The sequence below is a fragment of the Arvicanthis niloticus genome, chromosome 24 (genome assembly GCF_011762505.2).
Source record: "Arvicanthis niloticus isolate mArvNil1 chromosome 24, mArvNil1.pat.X, whole genome shotgun sequence".
Lineage (NCBI taxonomy): Eukaryota > Metazoa > Chordata > Mammalia > Rodentia > Muridae > Arvicanthis > Arvicanthis niloticus.
This window is the reverse complement of record NC_133432.1, coordinates 42916802-42941638: the sequence shown is the minus strand read 5'-3', so window position 1 is coordinate 42941638 and position 24837 is coordinate 42916802. Positions and strand designations below refer to the sequence as shown.

The window sequence follows — 24837 nt, the reverse complement described above, 5'->3', positions numbered from 1 at the left end:
TTTGTCTTTGATCTAGAACTGACTCTACTCTTTCTACCTAGAATGGTATAAAAGCAGACTGGAAAAAAAAAATAAACCCACTTCATCTTCAGCACTGGCTGGAGTCATGTTATAGTGTTGTCTAATTGTCTTTTCTTTTCTTAATCCTTACTCCCTCCCTCGAGACCTGTTGACTGACTGAGCTGGCTTGGTCAGGTATTCCAAATTTTAGCCAAAGCAAATTAAGCACGAGAACACAATAAAGACACAGACAGGAAAGGGAGGAGCCAAGTCACCCCTGTTGCAGATGGCATGATTTTTATACTTAGCAGACCCTAAGGACTCCACCAGAAGACTGTAGAGTTGACAACTTTGGCAAAGTAGCAGTATTCAAAATCAACATCTTCTCACACACCAGTACTGAGTTAATGGAGCGATAGATCTGGAAAACAACCCCATTCATAATATCAGGAAAAAGCCAGACAAGCAGGGATAGCTCAGTGGTAAAGCAGTTGTCTACTATGCACAAGGCCCTGGGTTCAATCCCTAATGAAACCAAAAGAAAACACTTAGGAATAAACTCAACAAAAGCCTTTGGTGGTACCTCCCTCACGCCTTTAATCCCAGCACTGGGGAGGCAAAGGCAGGTGGATCTCTGTGAGTCTGAGGCCAGCCTGATCTACAAACAGAGTTCCTGGCCAGCCAGGGCTACACAGGTGAACCCTGTCTCAAATAACAACAACAATAGCAACAACTTAACTGAAGAGGTGAAACTTGGCATTGAAGAATTAAAGAGAGAATTTAAAGATGACATTAGGAGATAGAAATGCCTACTTTATTCATGGATCAGATGGAATGATTATACTTAATATGGTCATATTTGCAATCCACAATACAGATTAAACACCAACAACCTTCTTCACAAAACTAGGAAAAAAGTCATAAAATTTATATGCACTCTAAATAGTACCTGACTTCATACACACTACAGAACTGCACTAACAAAACTAGCCTGGTTTATGCATAAAACAAACATATGTATGACTGGAACAGAATAGCCCTGAAAGAAGACAAATACAGCCCCAGCTCTTTGATTCTTGACAAAAGTGCCCAAAACAGATGCTGGGTAAAAATAAGCTTCAACAAATAGGGGTGGGAAAATAGGGTGTTTGTTCACTTAGACAAGAGCACTAGATACTCTGTCTCTCTCTCATAAGTCAACTCAAAATGAATCAAATGCTTCCTTTGGTTTAAATATTAAATGCTCCCACCTCAGCAACCTCTAACACACACACACACACACACACACACACACACACACACACACACACACACACACACAAATGCTAGGCTTATGTGTTTCAACTCTGCCTCCAGCAGGTGGCGCTGTTTTTGGACTGTTATGACTCTTGGAGGAGGTGCAGCCTTGATGGACAAAGTGGCTCCCTAAGAGACTTTGAGGTCTTATCATCCGGTCCCATTTCCTGGTCTCTGCTTCCTGACTGCTGATAAAGGTAACTAGCTGCCTCATGATCCTTCTTGTGTTATCCTTCCCCTGCCATGACATATAGCTCTTCCTAAATTGTAAGCCACAGAACCCTTGCTACGGTAAATTGCTTCCGGTCAGGTATTTAGACATAACAATGAGAAAATAGCAAATTAAATACCTTTTCAAAAAGTGTGGTATGCAGGCACATGCCTGGGAAGAACTGAGGTTGGTGTTGAGAAGTTTCTTGTTTCTCCTCACCTTATTTACTGAGGCAAGATTGCTCAGTCAACCCTAGAGCTCTGTGATACGGCTTGCTCATTTCCCAATTTCTCAGGACTGACATGGTAGATTACTACATTAGAAGTCCTAACCGACTCACTACACTGACAGGCATTAAACACAGGGACAGCAGATGCCCAGGGCATACAGTTCATGGTTTTATTTCTCTAAAACTCTTCATGACAGCTGTGCTTATTACAGTTTTGTAATTTTATTTAATCGCGTAACGATGACATTTTTAAAAATCTTGAATTTTGAAAGTATTAGAACAAAATGGGAAACTCACTAAGCTGTAGGTCCAAGCAGCAATCTCATGAATAGAACCCCCAAAGCTCAGGAAATAAAAGGAAGAATTTATAAATGGAACTAAATAAAAACGCTCCCGCCATATACATACATGAATAAACGAATAAACAAATCTTTTAAAAATTGCCTATATTTCCAGTACTGGGGAGGCCAGGGCAGGACAGTCAAAAGTTCAAGGTCTTCCTCAGCTACACAACAGTGAGAGGCTAGCCTGGGATACATGAGACTCTGCCGCAAGGAAAAAAGTTCCAATTCATAAGGAGGCATGGTGGCTGTAATGCCAGCACTCACGTTGAAACAAGAGGATTGCCATGAGTTCAGGACAGTGTGTCTGAGACCAGCCTGGACTGGGTGTGAGACCTGTAAAACAAAATCAAATTCAGTCACACCAGATGTCAAGTTACATGGTTCATGTGAACATTTTTAAAGCTACATTTCAGGCTGGAAAGATGGCTCAGTGGTTAAGAGAATTGGCTACTCTTCCAGAGTTCCTGAGTTCAATTCCCATCAACCACATGGTGGCTCACAACCATCTGTAATGGGATCTGATGCCCTCTTCTGGTGTGTCTTAAGACAGTTACAGTGGCCGGGCGGAGGTGGCGCACGCCTTTAATCCCAGCACTTGGGAGGCAGAGGCAGGCGGATTTCTGAGTTCGAGGCCAGCCTGGTCTACAGAGTGAATTCCAGGACAGCCAGGGCTACACAGAGAAACCCTGTCTCAAAAAACAAAACAAAACAAAAAAAACAAAAACAAAAACAAAAAAACAAAACAAAAGCGACATTTCAAATTAATGCTTTCACTTACTCTGCAGCTCTTAGTCTGACTGCATTGTCAACCCCTTAAGCCATTTTTGGGCTTTTAAATTTTGCTAAGAATCTCCTCCAGAATTCCATAGTCACTGTTAAAGCACTGCAACTTTAAAAATACCTTCACCCTCAAAGCCCACTAGGAGAGCTTCTATCAAAGCACCGGAAAGAACTACGTAGGAGGGGTTGATGAGACTGGAACCCAGGGTGCCACTGCTATAGGAAGAAATGCGGCAACTTCTGCATAGTGCACTGCTGCCGTAATGTGATCCACAAGCTTTCCAAGAACAAATACCGTCTCAGAGAGATGTCTCATACCCACGTTCATAGCACCATTCCTAATAGCCAGAGGGTGGGAGCAAGCCAAATGTGCCTTAAGGAATGGGTGAAAGCAGTATGTATCTGCATACCTTGCAATCTTGAGCACCCCTGAGGTGGGGAAGGTAACCTTGCCATGGAGATACTTGTTTAACAGTTTCTCAAGGTGAAAGCAGATCTGGAGATTGGTTCCACAATAAAAGGAACACATGTGATCTAGTTAGCTTCTATTGTGGACTCAGCAGCACCAAAATTATCTGAGCCAGTCTCAATTAGGGGCCTTCCTTGGTTAGACTGGCCTGTAAGGGTATTTTCTTGTTTGCTAACTGATGTAGGCAGGCTCAGTCCACTGTGGGTGGTTCCATTCCGTAAGCAGGACTGGCAGGCTCAGTCCACTGTGGGTGGTTCCATCCCTAAGCAGGACCTCCAGGACTATATAAGAAAGCTGGCTGAGCAGAGGCTAGGAGCAAGCCTGTAAGCAGTTTTCCTCCATGCTTCCTGCCTCTCTGTTTGTGGTCCTGTCCTGACTTCTTGAAGTGATGGAAGCAGACTATAAAACAATTTTTCCCTTTGCAAGTTGTGTTTGGTAGTGGTGTTTATCACAGCAACAAAAAGCAAAGTAGAACACACGTTAACCAAACACTTAGAATTAAGGTGGTAATTTTCTTTTCTTTCTTTCTCTCCTTTTTCTCTCCCTTTCCTTTCCTTTCCCTCCCCCCTCTGTCTCTGTTTCTTCCTTTCCCATACCTCTCACCACTGCTCCTTTCCTTCTGAAATCTCTGGAGTGTGGGATTGAAGACATACATCACCACATCTGGCACATAAAACTTTTAATGTCTTCCAGATGTATTGTCACAATACTGTCCTAATTCTCATTTTGTACCACTTTTTGTTATTTTCAATTTCCTAGTAACTTTGTGAGGGCTTTTATAGTGTGGTATGTCATATATAAATGACCAAACTAGATGTGTATTGGTCAACAAATAATCACAAAACAGGCACATTTTTAAGAAAACACTGTTACTACCCCAGTACCTCATATTCCCTTCCAAATGCTCTCCCCTCTTTTTCTAAAGGCAGCTACCACCCTAACTTGTAATATTATAGAGTAGTTTTGCTCATCTCACTTGTATGTAAATAGCATATTGCAAGATGAACTCTGTGCTAGTTTCTTTAACATCAAGTTCGCAAGATTGATCTGTGTTGCTCATGTACAGCAATTACGGGTATAAAGTATTCTGCTGACGAATGCATGACACAATTCTTTCTCCGCTTTACACTTCATAAGCATTAGTATTTTTGATGGATAATGTTGGTCATCCAACGTGACTGGATCTGTAATCAACTAAGAGATGAGCCATTAGGCACACATGTAAGGGACCAATCAGGTGATGTGACTTTGGAAGACCTATCCTACATATGGTCAGCAGCTTTTGGTAGCAGCCGACTACTGGTCCTGGGGTGGGGTGGGGGGAAGTATCTGCTTTTTACCTGCTTGCTTTCAGGTTGTCTTCTGGTCATGCTGTCGACTTCATTTACTTTGCAGGTACTACTGCTATTGTTTGCTGACATCAGAATGTAACTTTGTCAGTCATCCAACATGGACAGAAGACCAATGGCTTTTCAGGAAACTTTCAGGACTTCAGTACCAGGCCGCTGAGGCATCCAGTTTTGTGGACTGAGCAGATACCAGGCTCTTAGCCTCTAGAGTGTTAAGGCAGCCACTACTGAACTACCCAGACCAAATTATGTAAGCAAATCTGAGAAAGCCTTTTAATATATATCCATTCTACAGGTTCTGTTTCTCTGACGAATCTGATACAGCATTTCTCCTAATATTGGCCTATAATGAACTGTTTTCTAATGTACACTTCTTTAGACACACACAGTTTTAAACTTTGAGATAGAAGTTTTCTAAGTTGTTGAGGATGGTTTTGAACTTGTGACCCTCTTGTCTGGAGTTGCTGGAATTCCAGGTATATACCAGCAGGCCTCCTAATCTGCAGATCTTTACTTTATTTCTTTCTTTCAACTCTTTCCTTTTCTTCCCGTCAGGGCTTCCAGTATTATTGCAGGCAATTCCCATGTCCCGATTTCAGATTAAAGGTTTTCAACATTTCAGAAGCACAGACACCATGTCTTGGAATTGTCGGATATAACTTGTGTTAAATATGATTCAACTTCTCGTTCATTGATTTCTAAAAGATTCTTTTTTACTTATGTATATATGTGTGTCACTAACTCCTTGGAAGCCAGTCTTCTCCTAGCAGCCTGCATATGAAGATGTAGAACTCTCAGCTCCTCCTGCACCATGCCTGCCTGGATGCTGCCATGCTCCTGCCTTGATGATAATGGACTGAACCTCTGAATCTGTAAGCCAGCCCCAAGTTATCTTGGTCATGGTGTCTGTTTATAGCAGTACAACCCTAAGACAGTGGGCAACTACAGAACTTTATGGCCACTGTAGAAGCTTACACTTGGTATCCCTATCACCCCCTCCAAAGCTAGAGAAGGCTGTCTCTCTGAAGGTCACAGTATGGAAGGCTGACTTGGTACCCATAGTAACTCAGATCACCTATATACAATCTGGCTTGTCAGTACCCAGTCATAGTATGCAAAGGTGCTCACGGGGCCCCGTACAGTTAAATGGTGGATGGCACAGGTTGTGGGGCGGTGGACCATGAGGGGAAGCCTGGTAAGGGCAAGCTAGGACTTGAAGCCCCAGAAACCCAGAAGAGAAGGTAGGATCTCCGACTGCTCCCATCTCCAGGCCCCTGTCACATAGCCACACCCCCCCATAGAGAGAATTGTGGCCATCAGTCATGTAGGTGCAGTGCCCACAAGAATCTCCTCATGTAGATGAGGCATCTCAGGCCAAGCCAATAGGAAGGAAGCACCTGCTGTCAGATCTAACCCACCCCAAAACTGTGTATCAGATCCTATCCAGAAGGAATTAAAGGTGTGTGAGAATTATTCCATTGTCTGAGCGCATCTGTCACAAGAGCTGTTAACATTGCCTGAGGAGAGAACATTTTCATGAAGCTTTCACCACCAGAAGCTCCCCTGCTCGTGTCCTTTCCCCTTCCCTTGGAACCCTCCTACTGGGCTGATAGCAGACTGGGTAGCCATGCTCCTGTAGACAACCTTCATCCGCGCTCCTAATTAAACTCACTGGGTCACAAACAAAACAACTGGCAGATTAGATGTCAAAGTAGGAGGGAGGGGGGTTGGAAAGAAGAGGAGGATCAGTGGGACTGTAACAACGGAAGGTCACGGAGTATGATTGTCATACAAAAACTTGATGTAATGACAATATATGTTAATAAAAACACACAAAAAACCCTTTCACTGTGATAGTGTAACTGATAGTATAACTGCTACAAATAGGAAGGTTTTGCTTCTAGGTCACATGAAAAAGTTTTAAAACAAGATTGACAGTTGCTAAGAACCCAGTAAGTTAAAAAGAAGCACACTACATTGGAGTGATAAATGAACAGAGAATACAAGGGAAAGAAACATAGGCCTATTTCATTAAGTTGTTTTCTGACCTCCACAAGAGCACTATGATAGGTACATGTGCATGCACGCACGCATGCACGCACACACACACACACACACAAAACTAAATAGATCTTAAAAAACAAAACAACCCCCTCCCCCAAATCCTCAAACTGAAAAGACCTAAATCTCAAGTTGACTGCCTCATCAGAAAAAGCTGAGGATGGGGTTTCCAGACCTGGATTTAAATCCAAGTGCTTGTGATGGTCTGAGTGAAAATGGACTCCATGAGCCCACAGGGAGCAAAGATATAGGAGGTGTGGCCTTGTTGGAGGAAGTGTGTGGCTTTGAGGTTTCAGATGCCCAAGCCAGGTCCAGTGTCACTCTGCTGATATAGATGTAGAACTTTCAGCTCCTCTCCAGCACCAAGTCTACCTGTGTGCCACCATGCTTCCCACCATGATGACAATGGACTAAACTTCTCAACTATAAGCCAGCCCCAATTAAATGTTTTCCTTTATAAGAATTGCAATGGTCAAGGTCTCTTACAGCAACAGCAACCCTATGACGGGGCTTTACTTTGGATCAGGTAACAGAGCGCACAGATCCAAACAACTCTTTTAGGTAGGCATTCTTCCCAGGCTTGTCTGTGAAAAGGGGATCTCAGCTGAGGAATTGTCTCTGTTAGACTGCCCTGTGGGTTGGGTTTTTTTTTGATTAATGATTGATGGCACTGTGAAACTGCCATCCCAGGCTGGTGGTCTTGAGTGGCATAAGAAAGCAGGCTGAGGCAGTTAGGGGAAGCAAGAAAGACAGTGCGCAGTGTTTCTCCAAGGCCTCAGCTTCGGTTCCTGCCCTAACTTCCCTAACATGGGTCATAACTTATAACTGACATTACTCTCTTCCCCATCTGGCTTTTGGTCAGGGTGTTGCTACAACAGAAAGCAACCTAGGACCAGGTGGTGGTAGCATACTCCTTTAATCTCAGCAATCAGGGAGGCAGAGGCCTCTCCCTGTAAGTTTGGGGTCAGCCTGATCTACAGAGTGAGTTCCAGAACAGGCAGATCTACACAGAGAAACCCTGTCTTAACCAACCAACCAACCAACCAGCAAACTGGGGCATTATTATAAACAATTCTTCATATAAAAGTTATTATGTCTATCTTTGGGAATGTTTTTCTAGAACACAAAAGGATAGCTCAGGAGAAACATGCTTAGTATGGGCAAGACCTTGAATCCAGTCAGTACCCAGACAGCTGCCTCTCCCAAGTGTTTTGTAGCACCGACAGCCCAGATGATAGAGGGTACAGGTATTCTATAGATCCCATTCGTGTATGGTGTCAAGCTGGCCTCCAAAGCAACCCATTCACAAAAAGCTCATAGGAAGAAACTGATGTCTTAAGAATGACTTGTATACTTAAGACAAAAAACAAGAAGAAAGAAGATGCTTAGAGGGAGTAACCAGGTCCTGAGTAACCATTGTAAGGGGAGAAGCTTTAGTTTTTATTCTGTGAAAGCATTTGGAAGAAGGCAAAGGCTGAGGGCACTGTGGAATGTGAACGTGTTTTAAAATCCATTTCACTGGGAGCATGAGAACGTGCTTTTGGTTGGAAGCACAGTCTGGCACCACTAACCTCACACAAGCTGGCAGGAAGTGTCAGTTGGAAACCTGGCACATGCGTAGTATGTCCTACCTCAGTGTTAATGTCAACACAGTCAAGGTTCTAAAAAAGACTATTTCTCAAACCTTCCCAAGGTTAGCAAAAAAAAAAAAAAAAAAAAAAAAAAAAAAAAAAAAAAAATCGTACAAATTAATAGTCTGTTGAACCAGTCTTTGACAAAAAAAAAAAAATAGTGAAAATGTGGAAAGAAATGGCCAACAAGTGTTCAATTGTTTCTAATTAATTTATTTGGACCTAGAATAGAGAATAATTTAATGAATATAACATACCCACTTCTCAGAATTGAAAGACAACAAGTCTTGGTGGGGAGTGGTGGTGTTCACCTTCAATCCTAAGCATCTGGAGGGCAGAGGCAAACCAGCCTCTCAGAGCCAAGTTTTACCCAGTGAGTTCCAGGCCAGACAGACCCTGTTTCTCTAATTAAAAAAAAATTTTTTTTTTTTTTTTTTTTTTTTTTTTTTTTTGGTTTTTTGAGTCAGGGTTTCTCTGTATTGCCTTAGCTGTCCTGGAACTCACTTTGTAGACCAGGCTGGCCTCGAACTCAGAAATCCACCTGCCTCTGCCTCCCAAATGCTGGGATTAAAGGCGTGCGCCACCACCGCCCAGCATAACAAATCTTAATGCTTATTTTCCTATTACAAAATATGTGCTGACCAGACAAAGAAAAGCAAGAGAAATGGCAAAATCTATGTATGCTATCAACTTACTAAAACTATGGCTAATGTTTGAAAGCAATGATTTTGATCCTTATTCTATTATTTTTAAACTCATCACTTATGAAGCATATATGATGTTGTATCATGTTTAATAACCATAGCATCACAAATGCAAGTTTTCATGGCTATTTTTATAGCTGCATAATATTCCTTGTGTTTACAGTTTGGGTTATTCGCAACTTTCTTTGTTGGCTTTCTTGAGTAATACTGCAATGAGTACACTAGAATATACAACTTAGCTACCTTCTTGGTGTTTATCTGTTTAGAAGAACAGTAGTATTTTTAAACTGCTACTTTTACAAGATAAGGAAATTATAGCTCATTTACTTTCAGGGTGTAGGGGGAGTATGCTATCAGTGATATGTTAAAGTACTCCCATTCCTCCAACTTAATTCTGACTCATTAGTGAAGGACAGGGTATTTGGACATGTATCATCCTTGACACCCTATGCATATTCAAGGACTTCCAGGGCTAACTGGATCAACATTTGAATATGACTAATCTGAGACCACTGAAGCTGCTTGAGTATCTCAGTCTACTTTCCTCTAATTTGTTCTGAAGAGTTTAATATAATTTTGTTAAGTACTGAGGGATGACAACCTTTAATATTGCGACTCCCAACGACTACCTGCTAACTTCTGAGGCTCATCTTACACATCTTATTTTTATATTTATAAACTTTTTTATGAATGTATGTGCATATTTACGTGTGTATATGTACATTTGTGTGCAGGGTACATGTGAAAGTCTGAGGACAAATTCAAGTGTCACCCTTGAAAGGCTGTCTACCTTTTTTGAGATAGGGTCTCTCACTTGGCTAGATTGGCTGACCAGCTAGCAAGATGACTCTTCTGCCTCTTCCTTCCCAGGACTGCTGTTATGAGCACACCCACCATACCTAGCAATTTTTACTTGGGTTCTGGGTAATAGAACTCAGTTCTTTAAATTGCAAGGCAAGTGTTTTCCTGACTGAACCATCCTTAGGCCAGGTCTAAGGATTATTTCAGAGCCTAGCATAGATCTTGCTTGGTATGTAATGCAACGCTGATTCTCATTTAAGGTTAGTTTGAACAATATGTTGAATGTAGTTTAAGTTTATCCAGCTCTGATTGTGTCACTAGAAACACCACCTTCCTCATCAAGTCTTATTTATTTAACAACAATGAAGCACACAATACAAACAGAACACATGTCACTAGGTAGGCGCCCTGGATTGGAATGAATAAACTTTGGGCAATTTCAGGCCTTCCCCTGCACAGGGACAATTTGCCTTTCTTTTCTTGATTTTCAGGGTTCTTATGGGGATTTTTTTCTTCTTAAAGGAAATGTGAATGTTGCTACTTAGCATTTTGAAACCTTGTAAAAATTTCTAATTGCTTTCCAGAAAAAGTCCAATCCCTTAATACCACCTGAAAAGCACTTCTGTGAACTCTGTAATCAGCATACTTCTAAAACTCGACCTGTTTCATCTGGAGGCCTCTTTCACAAGCTGTTTGCTTTGTCTAGAATACTCTTTCTCTACACACCTAGTAGCAATAAAAAGCAATTGCTAAACCCTATCGAATTCCTCCCAAACACAGGACACACATGGACCAGTTCACTTACTATGAAGCTGATACTCTTTATCTCAAACGTACAAAGGAGGCACAGAGAAGCAACCAGGTTTCAAAGGCAGGTCTAAATTCAAGGATGCTTAAATCTCCTGCTGGCCTATCAGTTCTCTAGGCAGCCAACGGCTTTCAATCTTCTCTAACAGCTGATGTGCTATGTTGGCATTAGGCACTAATTCACACCTTATGCCTCATTAGCCAGAGGAGAAACAAGCCCTGTGAATTCAGGTATGACTGCATCTTGTTCACTTTTGCACCCCCAGCTCCTTTCCAGTTCCTGGAACATGTAGCGAACATTAACAAATGCTTGCTGGGTATTTAAATGAGTGAAAACTGTGTTCACACAAAGACACCGGTTTAGAATTTACCATCACTAGGCACCATCACTAGGCTTCCCAGACTGTCATCTACAGCACGCGTCTCACCCTTTCTGCAGTGTGGTACTTTGTATATTCTTCTGCGACTTCGTCGGGTTGCCACAATTCCTTACATACTGCTCACATCCATCCTTTTCACAACAGCTATTTGCCTTTTGAGAAAATCTTGCAGAGATGTCTAAAACACCGTAAAATCCATTTTTCACTCACTGCGGTTCTTCAATTGTCTTAATGCCTGCCCCCTCCCCTTAAAAAAAAAACAAACAAAAACAATGGAGCAAATTGTTAATCAATGAAGGGAAAACTTTAAAAAAAAAAGTGAATTTCGAATGCAGAGTAGATAAACATTCTGGCACATTTGGAATTGGGTCTTTGCATGCTGCCTAGGCAGCACTGTCCCAGGTGGCACCTTACTGTTCAGAAAAAATTCAAGGGCCAGGAAAGCAGAGGAAACAGGTGCTGTTCTAGGCGGGGGTGTTGTTGACATCAACGGTTCTGGCTCCATTTTTTGACAAAGAGCCCAGAAGCTAAGGCTATCTGGCCAGTAGTCCATCACCTTCGAGGGGGAGGATTAAAAAAAAAAAGGCTAGAGGGGTGGTGGAGCAAAGGGAAAGAGAGAGGACTATGACAAACGGAACCAAAAACTACTCTCCAGGGAGCGAGGTTGGGCCGCGTCCCCCTCAAAGGGCCAGTGACGGACTGTCATTTTGTGTTTTCACTCCCAAGCTGACGACCATCCGGCTCAAGGAGGCGACTCTAAAGGGGTATCCTGTCTCGTGAGACCTTCAGCACCCGACCCGCGACAACGTGGGAAGGCCACGGAAGGGCTTCAGCTGAACCAACCGCCTCCGGTCAGCTCGCGGACGCCGCCCCCCCCACCCCCCACCCCGGGGGGACCACGCCTGCCACCCTCAGCCAGGCCTCTACCCATAAGGCCCCGCGCCCCGCGCGCAGGCGCAGAGGCGGCGACCGTCTCAGGAAGAGGAAAATGGAATAAACAAGTCGGAGGAACCGAAGCGGGCGACGACGAGCGGAGGCAGAGTTTCAAATCAAAACCGGCTTCCCTCCGCCGGGCCTTTTCCCCACAGCTTCCGGTCGCCGCCGCCTCAGGGTCCCCTGCAGCCCCGGCCGCGCGCCCACCGCGGCGTCCCGCGCGGCCCCTTTAAGGACAGCGGCGAGGGAGAGGGAGAATCCCTACTCGCCGCCCGCCCCTCCCCCTCCCCGGGCGGCTCCGGCTCCGGCTCCCTCCGCGGGCCCAACCCGCCCGCCCGGCTTCCATCCGGCTCCGGCGGCGGCTCCTTCCCGCCCTCGTCTATGGTGGCGGCGGCGGGGGACGCGGCTGCGGCGTGGCCATGAACAGTGGCGGCGGCCTTCCGCCTCCCTCGGCCGCCGCCTCCCCGTCGTCGTCCTCGCTGGCGGCGGCCGTGGCGGTCGCGGTCGCGGCCTCGTCGGGCGTCGGGAGCGTCCCCGGCGGCCCGGCTGCGGGCGTGAAGCTCAAGTACTGCCGCTACTACGCCAAGGACAAGACGTGCTTCTACGGAGAGGAGTGTCAGTTCCTGCACGAGGACCCGGCCTCCTGCGCCGTCCCGGGGCTCGGCCTCCATAGCAACAGCGTCCCGCTGGCGCTGGCGGCCGCGTCGGGGGCCGGCTTTCCTCCCGGAGCGCTCCCGGGCGGGGGAGCGGGGCCGCCCGCGGGATCCAAGAAGCCGGAGCTGGGCGTCCCGGGGGCGGCGACAGCGGGCGGCGGACTCGATGGACCGCGGGTGGCGAGTGAGTGAGGCCCGGGCAGGGTGGAGCGCTACGGGCGGGCCGGGCCGGGCCGGGCGCGGGGAGGAGGCCTGAGCCTGCCCGCTTCCCCTCACCTCCGGGCTGCGGCAGAGGCCTAGGCCCTGCGTAGCCCTCCTTCCTTCTTCCTGTTTCCTCTCTCCGCCGCTCAGGGCAAAGCCCGGAGCTGGGGAGGCGGGTTCCGAGGAGCGCGGGTGGATGGATGGTCTTGGTGATCAGGGTTGGGGGGCGCTGGGAGTGGGTGCGGGGAGGAGGGGGGATGGGCTGCGGAGTGTAAGTAAGGGGGTGTCGTTTCCGGGTGTGCGTGTGTGTGTGTGTGTGTGTGTGTGTAAGGGGCTGGGTTTGTGAGCACATGTGTCGGTGCGTGCTCGTCTGGAGTGCGGTCTGCCTAACGTTGAAGTTCGCTAGTGGGTGTGTACGTGGGTAGGAGGCGGGAGGTGAGGGGCGGGCCTAAGGCATATTGGCTTTGTGAAAAGGACGGGGGGGAAAAAAAAAAAAAGTTTTGTAGATGGTTTTCCGGGCTGGGAACGCCTTCTAAAGGATGTCCGGGGTTCGGGGTGGGGGTTCGGGGAGGAGAGGTGTAAGAAGATCTGTTTTGTTTTAGAGTGAGCACAGGCTTAATAGAGAGCTTAGACTAGGAATTTCCCAAGACCTGCAGTCTGGTAGTCTTCTGGAAAGCTAGAGTAAGTGAACTGAGTGTCTGTAGGGATCTTGTCTTTCCCACGACATCGTATTGAGTGAACTTTCTCAGCACTGTGCCTCAAGAGCGTCTCGCACTCCGAAGGCTTTCGTGAGAATAATTTAGGGCTGTGTATGTTATAGCTTTTTAGTTAAGTTTGCTATTACTGTGAATGATTTGAACGTTAGAATTAGGTACCTGATTTCCTCTAGTTTTAGATCTTGTAATAACTTGATAGGTTAACTTGGACTTCAGAATAATCTGTCTTTAACACAACCAACCTGATAAAGTGGTTTACTACTTACCAGGGTGATTTATTTTTAAAAGCTTTTTTTTTTTTCCTTTTTCTTTTTGTCTCTGTTTACCGGAGCTTATATTGGTATAAAGAAGTTATTTTACTGGCGGGATGTAGCTGTTAGTTTTTTAAAAATTCCGTGTGTGTGTGTTGTGTGTGTGTCATTGTCAGTGTGCTCCCACATAGCATGGATGTAGAGGTAAGACAGTTTTGGGGAGTCATTTGCCTCCTACAGTGTGGGTCCTGAAGCTGGGACTCAGGTGGTCAGGCTTGACAGTAGGCACTGTAACTACTATGGCTTAACAAGCAAGTTTTGTCTTTGTTCCCTTCCTCTTCTCTGTTTCTTTTTTCAGGGTTTCCCTCTGTAGCCCACACTTGTCTGGAACTGGAGATCCCCTGCCTTTGCCTGGCCTCATGAGCTAGGATTATAGGTTTGCCATCATGCCCAGTGGAGCTTTTTTGTTCTAGGTAAATTTTATGAAATGAAGTTGTAGTTCCAGTTAATTTAAGGAAAATGTTTGATTGGTAAGGAATGAAAAAGAACAGTATCTATCCCAAGTTTGCTTTTTGTTGCTGTTTTAAAACACCATAACCAAAAGCAGCTTGGGGAGAAGGGAGGGTTTATTATATATTAGAATTCATTATTGAGCTGGGCAGTGGTGGTGCACGCCTTTAATCCCAGCACTTGGGAGGCAGAGGCAGGCAGATTTCTGAGTTCGAGGCCAGCCTGGTCTACAGAGTGAGTTCCAGGACAGCCAGGGCTACACAGAGAAATCCTGTCTCGAAAAACAAACAAAACAAAACAAACAAACAAAAAAAGAATTCATTATTGAGGGAATCCACACACAAGCTCAAGATATGAACCTGGAGGCAGCAACAGAAGCAGAGCCCAAGGAAGAAGGCTACATAGTGTCTCTCTGGCTTGCTCAGCTACCTTTCTTAAGCCCAGGTCTATCTGTCTAGGGGTGGTACCTCTGGTAATGCACTTGGCCCTCCTCCATCAGTTAGCAGTCAAGAAAATGCCTTACAGAAATGTCCACAGGCCAGTTTACTAGAGGTAGTTTTTCCTTGCCTGTGTGACTGCTTTGTGTCAAGTTGACAAAAATTAACCAACACAGCAACTGCCTTCCTAACGAGGTCACTTAAAAGTGCTGGTCCTTAAGGTCTTAGTTGGACACAAGAACTGGAAAGATAGGATAGAAGCAAGTGAAGGAAGGGAGGAGCTGAAGAAGCTATGTAAGGTGGAGCAAACCGTAGGTGTGCCTCTCCTAGGGTGCAGTCCTTATCTGAGGAACTGAAGGCTCCTGAGATACAGTCTTCAGTTAGAAGGTAGGCAGTTAATGCTAGGGACGTTGAGATAACTGTCGTTGAATGTCTCTGATCAGGTAGCTGGGATCTTGTGGCTCTTCTTTGGTTTGTTCTGTTTTTTGAGACAGGGTCTTAATGTGTAGCATTGACTGTCCTGCAACTCAGAAATCTGCCTTCTCTGCCTCCCCAGTGCAGGGAATAAAGGCATGTGTCACTCACTCTGGCCTTGTGACATTTCTTTAACGTGATAGGCCACCATCCTCCTTTCTCTGGCCTTTCTACCATGATAGGCTTCAGTTAATGGCTGTTCTGAATTTGTACACTTAGTTGTCCAATCTGTTCTCAAATAGCCTCTTAAGATAGCCTTCAACTAAGTGTTCAAGGAAATTAAAATAGACAACTCATTTATCTACTTTTAAATATTGCCATTTAGAAACATCTGGATTGTGTTAGTTGCTGATCTGATATTAGAGTATTCTTCAGGTGAATCTTTAAATGTAACTTGGCAGTCTCTTGTTAGCAAGAGATTATAGTAGGATTGCTACTTGATAGATTTCATGCTCCTCTGTCTGGCCTCTGTAGAATTGTATGTTCATGTGTATATACTTTTAGGCTTTTAGTTGAAGTTCCTGTTTAAACTAAAATCATAGTCTAGTTTTGTGTTGCTATAACAGAAAAACACAGATTGAACAATTAAAAAAAAAAAATTTCAGGGTCTGGCAAGATGGCTTTTGAAGGTAAAGGCATTTCTCAAACCTTATAACTTGAGTTCAATCCTCAGGACCCACATGGTAGAAGGAAAGAACCAACTCTTGCAAGTCCTCTGATTTTAGACTAACTGCATTCCCCAATAAGTAAATATGTATTTAAAAAGAAAAAAATAATTGCTATCCTATAATTCCAGCACTTGGTAGATGGAGGCACAAGGATCAGAAAGTTCAGGGTCATCCTTTGTCACATAAGAGTTAGGGGCTTACTGGGCCACAGGAAACCAAAAGTAAAAGAATTGTATCTCTGTTTTGGAGGTTGAAAAGTCCAGCATGAAAGTAGTGGCCTGTATGGAGAGGCCTTCATGTGGTACCATCCTCAGCAGAAAGAACAGGAGTGTAGTGTGAGAGAGCAAGAGTGTCCAGACTGCTTCTGTTGTAAGTCTGATCTTGAGATAACTATTCCAGTCTTTCAGCAAAATCAGTCCATTCATGAGAGAGAACACCTTGTGATAGAATCACCTCTTTGTTTGTTTGTTTTCTCTCTGTGTAACCCTGGCTGTCCTGGAACTCTTCTCTGAAGACAGATCTGCCCCTGCCTCCTGAATGCTGGGGTTTATCACCCGGTAGCATCACTTCTTACTAGGCCTTGCTTTCTACCTCTGTTACACTGGGGATTTAGTTTTTAGCACTTAGACTCTGGGGGTAGGGGTCACATTGAAATGGAAGCATTTGGCTTCTGAACTCTCAAATGCTGTCCTCACAATGCCCAATACATTCCTTCCATCTCAGTAGTCACAAGACTGTTAACTCCTTCCATTATCAGCTTAAACAGATGTTCCTGCAAAGTACAGAGCCGCATCTAAATCAGATAGGTGAAGGATGATTTCTGAGGCATATTCCTCCTTATCTCTGAGTGTGAAATTGTTACGTTTCCAGGGTTCAGGGGTAGGGGGTGTAAAATGTGGTTTTTGTTTTGTTTTGTTTTGTTTTGTCTCAAGCAAGTACATGATCTAGTGGAGAATTTAAAGCCTGTGCTCATCCTGGGTTGGGAGTTGGACCCCAGAGCCTCAGGCTGCCCTCTCCCTGTGGCTTTTATGCACTCACTTTTTAAATCTCTTACGTTGGCTTTTTCCATTTTTACTTGGACACTGGTGACTTTACAGTTTTGTCATGTTAAGAGGTTGGTATTGTCTGAGAAGGGGCTGTGAATGTGTGGCTCTAATCCACTGTGAGGCCCCTAGGCTGTCAGGAGACTCTTTGAAATAGAGTTGTGTGTTTGTCAAGGCCCCTTAGATTTTACATTGTATGACAGAGTCAGTGGCTTACATCCTGTATCCATTTCCTTCTGTGGGTCGTGCTTCCTGGACTTGGCTTTGCTTGAACAGTAGCTGCTGGGAGCAGAGAAGAGTCCTGAGGTGATTTGGCAACCAACCTGAAAGGGCAATCTGGCCTGGGTGCCCAGACAATTTTGCTTTCTTAGACTTCTGGGTCAGTCCTGGGATAGAACAGTAATGTCAGATATCTGTAAATACCCTAAGTGTCATTTTCAAGTGTCATTGTGACCCCACCCAGCCCTCTTGTTTTCTTCCTATTAATTCTTTATTCTTTTGACAGCTTCATATGTGATTATAATGTATTTCCCAGATACATTTTTTTAACTCTGTTTCCTTTGGGACACTTCTTCCTGGCATGTTCCCCTCTGACTTTTAGGCCTTTTTAGCTTTTTAAGAAATAACCCACTGAGTTACAGTAGGGCTGCCTAGGGATTATTTACTGGAGCATGGGCAGTTTGCCAGTGGCTGTACCTCTGAAGAAAAATGACTTCTGCTCCCCCAGCAGCTCCTTGGCTTGGGGGTCTCATGAACTCTTCCCCAGCTGATGCTGGAATGTTGACAGGTTCCATCTTGTGCAGGTAATGAGTTCAAGAGTTCCATGGCTGTGTCATGTCCAGAAGACAAAGCGTTTCAACAGTGTTGTCCCTAGCCTCCAGCTCTTAGATTTACATTCTTTCTGCCTTTCCCCAACATTCCCAGAGCCTTGGGTTGGTATGAGTGTGCCTGCGTGTATGTCAGGTATCCTGTTTAAAGTACTCAGCAGTTAGGTGTGTCAGCCTTAGCTGCTGCTCATTAAACAAGGAGGCGTGGCTGGCCAGTGTTGCTCAGTGGAGTAGTTGCTGGTGCAGCGGGGTGCTGAGTAGAAAGGTGACTCTCTCCTGAAAGTTCCTCTTCATGCTTTCACGTGGTGAGGCTACAGGTTTCCGAAATCCTGTTGTTTAGCTCCTCTTTAATTGCACATTCTCTCTTTGTTTTCTGTTTTCAGACCTTGTGTGCAGTAAAAGACAGTTATGCAGTTCCTTTGTAGTTTTTGTAGAAACTTCTGCCAGATAGCTTAGTTCATCGTTCTTTTGCAGCTTTCTTCTGGCAGGGACAGAAGTTGGCCAGTTTTTGACATGGTAACAGGATGGGTGAGCTGCTTGCTTTTGTGTAGGAAGAGCTTCTTAGCTCATTTCTGAATATGGTTACACTATACAAATGCATCATCTGTTTTCTAATACTGTTAGTGGGCACTTGGATAGTTTCTTTCTTTTTTTTTTTTTTTTCTGAGAAGAAAAACAGTTATGTATGTGGGCTGGAGAGATGGCTTAGTGGTTAGGAACACTTGATCTTCTCGGTGACTGGAGTTCAGTTTCCAGTACTCATGCCTTTGCCTGCAGCTTCCAACTACCTGGAACTCCAGCTCCAGGGGATTTCATGCCCATTTCCCACCTCTCTGTCACCTTTTATACACATGTACATAGATACACATAAAACTGAAAATCTAATTATAACAAGAGTGATAGATGTATTTTGGAGAGTGCCTTGCTTAGTTAACTAGGGGTGGGATTGGTAGGTACAGTAGGGTGCATCTCTTCAGCTTCAGTGACCCATGCTGCCTTTCTCTTGGGAAGTTTATGAGTTTGGTCATTCTACATTCTCTTCAGAGTTTGGCATCGTCTGTCTCTCTTGTAAGTGCAGCTATTCTGCTGGTTAGAATGTATGGCATAATACTGGTTTTTAAAATGTCTATATTGATTAATTGAATTAGTCAACACTGATAATATCACAAGATATAATAGGGAACTACAGAGTTTTTTTAAAAGTGCATGGCTATCTTGTGTGGACTATAGGCTAGTTGATGAGACAAGACTTTCTCCATTTTGCCTGGCTCCTTATCTGATGTGACTTAAGTCACATGGATCTTTAGTATTTCACTTTAGTGGAATATTTCGTTACTGTTTCAGACAGGATAAAAATAACTTAGGAAGTTAGTGTGAGGGAAAAATTTACCCTTACTTCAAAGGCTTTTCAAGAGTGAGCAGGGAAGGCTTTAGTATATTAAGTTGCCATGATGTCTCGCCCTTTTCAGGGAAGTAGCTTTTGTTTGTTGTTTTTCTGTCGTGTAGGAAGGCTCTCCGCTCTGGCTCTGCTGACCTGACAGTGTGATAATTGATAATAGCATGTTCTGACAGTCAGGGTGTTAGGATGATGTAATTTAAAGGCACTTGTTTTTTCATAGTCATGTTTCTGTTGGAGTTAGTTGTTTTAAATGTGGTTTTTGTTTAAATAAATTATTGATGGGATTATATTTTCAAGTAGCTAATTTTCAAGATGGCTTTACTCTCGAGGGTACTCAAGCTTCAGTAGCCAAGATCTGTCAGTGTATGCATGATTTTTATTGGAAATCCAGAAGATCTGTTTGTTTTATCAAAACATAATTCCTTTTCATTTCTGCTGATCTAGTTAACAGTGAAGGCTTGGAAGTAAGATGTATGGCAAATGGCTTCCTTACTAGCTTTTGTAACCTTAGTCAAAATTTTAATGTCTTAGCCCTGGTGTTTCTCATCTTGGAGAAATAACCCACTGAGTTACAGTAGGGCTGCCTGAAGAGCATCAGTGTGGGATTGCAGGTGGATTGAGGAGTGAAGATAGAACAGGTGGCAGCAGCACCTTTTTTTTGTAGAAGTTAGGAGACTTGTGTCCTCTACTTTATCTTTGATTAGGGTCTCTAACTGAACCTGGACCTGTCTCCTCCTTGGTGCTGGGATTACAGGTACAAATAGCCTCATCTGACTCTATGTGGGCGATGGGTCCTGCCTCAGGGTTTCATGCTTGTCAGGCAGGTACTTTACAGGTGGAGCATTTCTGCAGCCCTTATTGTCTTACTTAGAGAGTAGTTCAGTGAGCCAAAGTGCAAGATGATAAAATACTTAACCTAGTGGTTGTGTGTTCTTTTGGTGTTAGGAGTCAGTATTGGGTGGAGAATCCCAAGATTTTGATTTTTAGTGCTATAACTTACAAAACAGTTGTGACCACGGGCTGCTCATTTGGTCCATATGAAAATACAGTTCTAGAGTCGGGCAGTGGTGGCGCACACCTTTAATCCCTGCACTTGGGAGGCAGAGGCAGCCGGATTTCTGAGTTTGAGGCCAGCCTGGTCTACAGAGTGAGTTCCAGGACTACACAGAGAAACCCTGTCTCGGAAAAAAAAAAAAAAAAAAAAAAAAAGAAAGAAAGAAAGAAAACAGAAAATAGTTCTTTTCCTGTAAAATAGGAGAATGGAGTATGCAGAGCATGACCTAAAAGCTTTCCAAGTACAGTGCTTTAAATATACTTATGTTTAAGAAGACAAAAGTCTTTCCTGTTTCCTCTTAAAATTTCTCCTTCTTGACTTAAAACTGGTCAGCACCTGAGCCTTGGTATGTGGTGTGAGGGTCTGAGCTCCTTGAGTGTGTGTTAATTGCTGTGCAGATAACAGTCCTTTACAAGAAGACCTCCCCTTTGGAGCCAGGTTATCACCTGACCTCATGCTGTTATGTTGCCAAGGCTGACCTTGAGCTTCTGGTCCTCCTGTTTTCTCCACCGTAGTGCTGGGTGACAGTGACTGGGGTGTACCACTCACTATGCCTGGATTATGCAGTGCCAGGGATGAAAGCAGGGCTCCCTGCATGACATGAGTGTACTGTACCAGCTGAGCTACACTCCTGGCCCCTCTTTTTTTTTTTTTTTTTTTTTTTTTTTGATGTCTCTTTGGTATATCTTTCTTGCTTTTTTTTTTTTTTTTTAAATAAGTATTGCTTCTATTGTTCTAAAGGTAGTTTTACTGTATATTCAGAATGAGAAAAGCCTACCTTTTAAAGATCAGAATGATAGCTTAGGAATTAGAAGTGTAAAACATACACAAGTTAAAATTTTGTTTCTTTGTTTTGGAGAGAGGGTCTCTTGTAGCCTAAGCTGGTCTGGAACTTACTATGTAGCAGACCTAGAACTTCTGAACCACTTACCTCTACCTTCTAAGTGCTGAGGCTATAGTAGTGTACCCCTCTACACCTGATTTTTGTGGTATTGGGAATTAAACCTGGACTTCCTGCATTCTAGGCAAGAATTTAACAAAAGATCTAGGGCTCTGACCCTAAAAATTTAATCAAGATAAAGAGTACAAGAGAGAAAAAGTTTCCTTCTCTCCTAAGTTCTCAGGGCCCTCTTTCCTGATGACAGTCATTTTTTTTTTTTTTTTTTTAGTTTATTTTATATCCATTCATGAACATTGTATTTGTCTATTATCATTCATGTTTATATTGCCCTTCAGTGCACATTGGCACCCACATACACACAAGTAGGAATCTATACAGAAAGCCTAATGAACTTTCAGTTTTCTAATGTGATTGTTTAGCTTGTTATTTTGTTCTACATTTACATAGAAATCTATTTCTTCATGACTGCATAACATTTTACTGTATGCCTGTATTATTATTTTTTGAAATGTTGCCTATTTAAATCATTCGTGTGTTTGTTTTACCCCCTTTTTCCCCCTGCTCGGGGATAGAATCTTTGTATGTGCTAAGACATTGTTCTGCCACTGAAATGTATGTCTAGTCTAGGACCTTAAGTGATGATCAGTAGATTATGTAGCAGTAGATTAGCAGTTTGTAAGGAAATGTCCCTGTTACCAGAGCTTGGAAAACTAGCAGTGTAGCTCTTATAGGAGACTGTTGGTAAGGTCTTCAGGTACATAATTATAAAAAGACAAATTATATGGATATTTTTGAAAACTTAGATGATGATAATCCCATGAGACAGAATTGTCTCCTTTTTAGAAGAAAAAAAATCTTAACAATTATTTTTTCAACTCTTTCTTGGAAACAAAATGATATGCCTACTATATCCTTTTTGTTAACATTTTTTCAGTAATTTTGGTATTGGGTATTAAACCCAGGGCCTTGCACATTTTAAGCTCATACCATCATTGGAGCTAATTCCCTGGAATGGTTAACCCATTCCCAACTGGAACAAAGGCCTCTGAGCATGTCTGGGGGTAATAACTTTGACTACCTTAATGAGGTTGGAAAACCTGCCCACAGAGGGTGGCACCATTCCCTCCAGAGGCATTCTCAGATCTGTCAGATACAGACTTTTTTCCCCCCTAAATTCTTTCTCTTTTGATTATAAATTTTATCTTAAGATTGTTTTCAAACATTTTCCTGTGAACAGTTAAGATAAACCATATAGCATCTTCAACACTTTTTGTAGAGTTTGCATTCATCAAACATTGCAGTTCTCTGCCTGAAAGTTTAGAAAACATTAGGACACAATTCAGTTAAGTCTTTGTCACTTATTTACATGTTAGTTGTGAGGGTCTTTTGTGACCACCATGGCCAGCAGAGTAACAATCTGTGGAAGGCAAAAGGTGGTCCAGTTCAATATGACTCAACAGCTGATGTTAGGTCAAACTTCCCGAGTCTGAACCCAAGTAGTTTATTTTATGCATATTTAACTACAGCACAGTTTGGTGAAAACTTTCCTGGTGTTAAATAACTCAATTTTGGGTGCACAATAAACTTTAGACATGGCTACACTAGAATTCTTTGTAAAGTACATGTGACATCTTCTATAAAGATAGGTTCTATTGATTGACTCCATGTGACATCTATAAAGATTGGTTCTGTAGATTAGTAAGTGTCTGGGGGAGGTCACCAGACTGTTAATCACATCCCCACCCAGCCTTTTGGGCAGAAACCAGCTTGAACATTCCTCCCTTTGAAGGACAACCCTGTGTGTTTAATATTCCTGGATCCCTAGTGTCTTATCTGTGAGCTCAAAGACTTCTCTGCTTCTCACAGTTAGTGTGTGAATCAAAGAAACAATTAAAATTAATGGTGAGACTGTTGATTAGTTTTGAATTGAAGAGGGGCACATAAGTATATAGGGTAAAATGTAGTGGCAACAAACAGTGGGTGATGGGTGTTGGCCAAAGGCAGACGGAAGGGAGGTTCAGATGGACTTTCAAGTAATGTAAAATAGTGCTGTCTTAAAACTGAGCCGGAGAGCCCTTGTAAACTAGGCCGGTCTGCATTCCTTGAGAGAGGAGAAAGAGGAAAGAGATGAACAGGTGATATAGGTTAGGATAGGATAGAACAGTTGAGCTGGCCTGAACAGTTGACATTGGTGTTAATGAAGGAGAATGTGTAGGAGGTGAGAGCTTGATGGAAATAAGAGTATGAAATTCACTAGTGGTTGCTGGACTTGTCTGCTGTGAGTGGTCCCGGCTTCTCTCTCATTCTTTGGAGGTCTGGATTATGGAAGCTGTCCTAGTCTGTAGCTGCTACATCACAGACAGCCTCAGATGGTTATACCCCTTCAAATTTTTTCAGGGTTCATGTTGAGCATGATGGCCCTGACTCTGCAGCTTTTTCCAACATCCAAAGCTCTCCTGCAGACTTTGGTGACTCTTGGATTTTTGGCATCCCCCAAGGGATGCATAGATCTGACCTGAAGGGTTTTTTTGTTTTGGTTTTCTCCCTGTAACTTTGCAGTGTTGTGTTGGTCAGGTTTTGTGGTGACCTCCTGTGATAGTTTTGTTTGAGCTTCTTGTGAGTGTGGTTCACAGTGGGTCTTGGGCTGCCACCCTGCCACAGCAACAGAAGTCTTTTTGAAGTGGCATCTTGTTTGTGCTGTGAGTTGTCATGGTGAGCACCTGGATCTGAGAAGAGAATTCTCCTAGCACCTCTCTGCTGATACTGCTGCTGCCCTGGGTGAGATCCATATGCTAATAGAGTATTTCTACTCTTCCAGTCATTGCTCTTCCGATTTACATAGATTAGTCCCTGAAGACTCTGGGACATGCTTCAATGTCGTCTACCACCTTAAAAAAGAGATACTTTAAGCTTGTGTTTAAGTATAGAGGCGAGTATAATGACCCCAAGGCATCAGACTTTAATAGGGGTAGGTGCTGTGCCATTCTGTCCAGTTTTGTTTTTCTGGAGTATTCATGCATACTAGGGAGCAAACCAACAGCCTCACTCAGGCTAGGCAAGTCCTCTACTGCCAAGTTCTCAGCCCTCCATTTTATTTTAATTGCATATTTTTGTTAGTGTTTGGTTGCTTGTTTTGCTTGTCTCAGGCCCAGACTGGCCTGAAGCTCACTATGTAGCCCAGGGTGGCTTTCTGCCTTAGACTCTTGAGTGCTGTTATAGGCCTTAGCCACCATGACTGAATGAGTATGATACCAGCATCCCACTGAGTTGCACAGTGTGGCCTTGAACTCACTCTGTTGTAGTTCTACGTAGGCCTTGAACTTGTGATCCCTCTGCTTCAGCCTCCTAAATAGTTGAAATTATAGACCTGTGTTGCCAGACCTGGAATGCCAGGGATATTTTAAATAAACCCTGCCCATCAGTCATAATTATTTTAAATTATTACATGGTAATTCTGGATATGTTAACATTTAGTATAATTTTTGGTGGATGTATTACACTTTCTACTTTTGTTTAAGTGTATCTATTTGTCCATTTGTCCGTCCGTCCCTCCCTCCCTCCCTCCCTCCCTCCCTTCCTCCCTCCCTCCTTCCCAGACAGGATCATGTATCCTAAGCTGGTCTCAAACTTAACTGTAGCAGTATCTCTGACTTTGAATCCTGGTTTTCAGGTTTCAACTTCCCCTCATGGAGTTCTGAGATTATAGGC

At 43.6% G+C, this 24837-nt stretch overlaps 1 protein-coding gene across 4 annotated transcripts in view; it reads left to right on the top strand.

Moving 5' to 3' along the window:
* Positions 1-8836: 8836 nt before the first annotated feature.
* Pan3 (poly(A) specific ribonuclease subunit PAN3) overlaps positions 8837-24837 on the top strand; it is a 113632-nt gene continuing 97631 nt past the window's right edge. For 3 of the 4 annotated variants that reach the window (XR_013107212.1, XM_076923908.1, XM_076923907.1), the window contains exon 1: positions 8837-12832. Coding sequence is in view for 2 of the 4 variants with exons in the window: in XM_076923908.1 (XP_076780023.1) it covers positions 12415-12832 (418 nt within the window). In the remaining 2 variants the exon portion in view is untranslated. Of the gene's footprint in view, positions 12833-23786; positions 23908-24837 lie in introns of those variants that run through there. The other variant, XM_076923909.1, reaches the window with a different exon arrangement.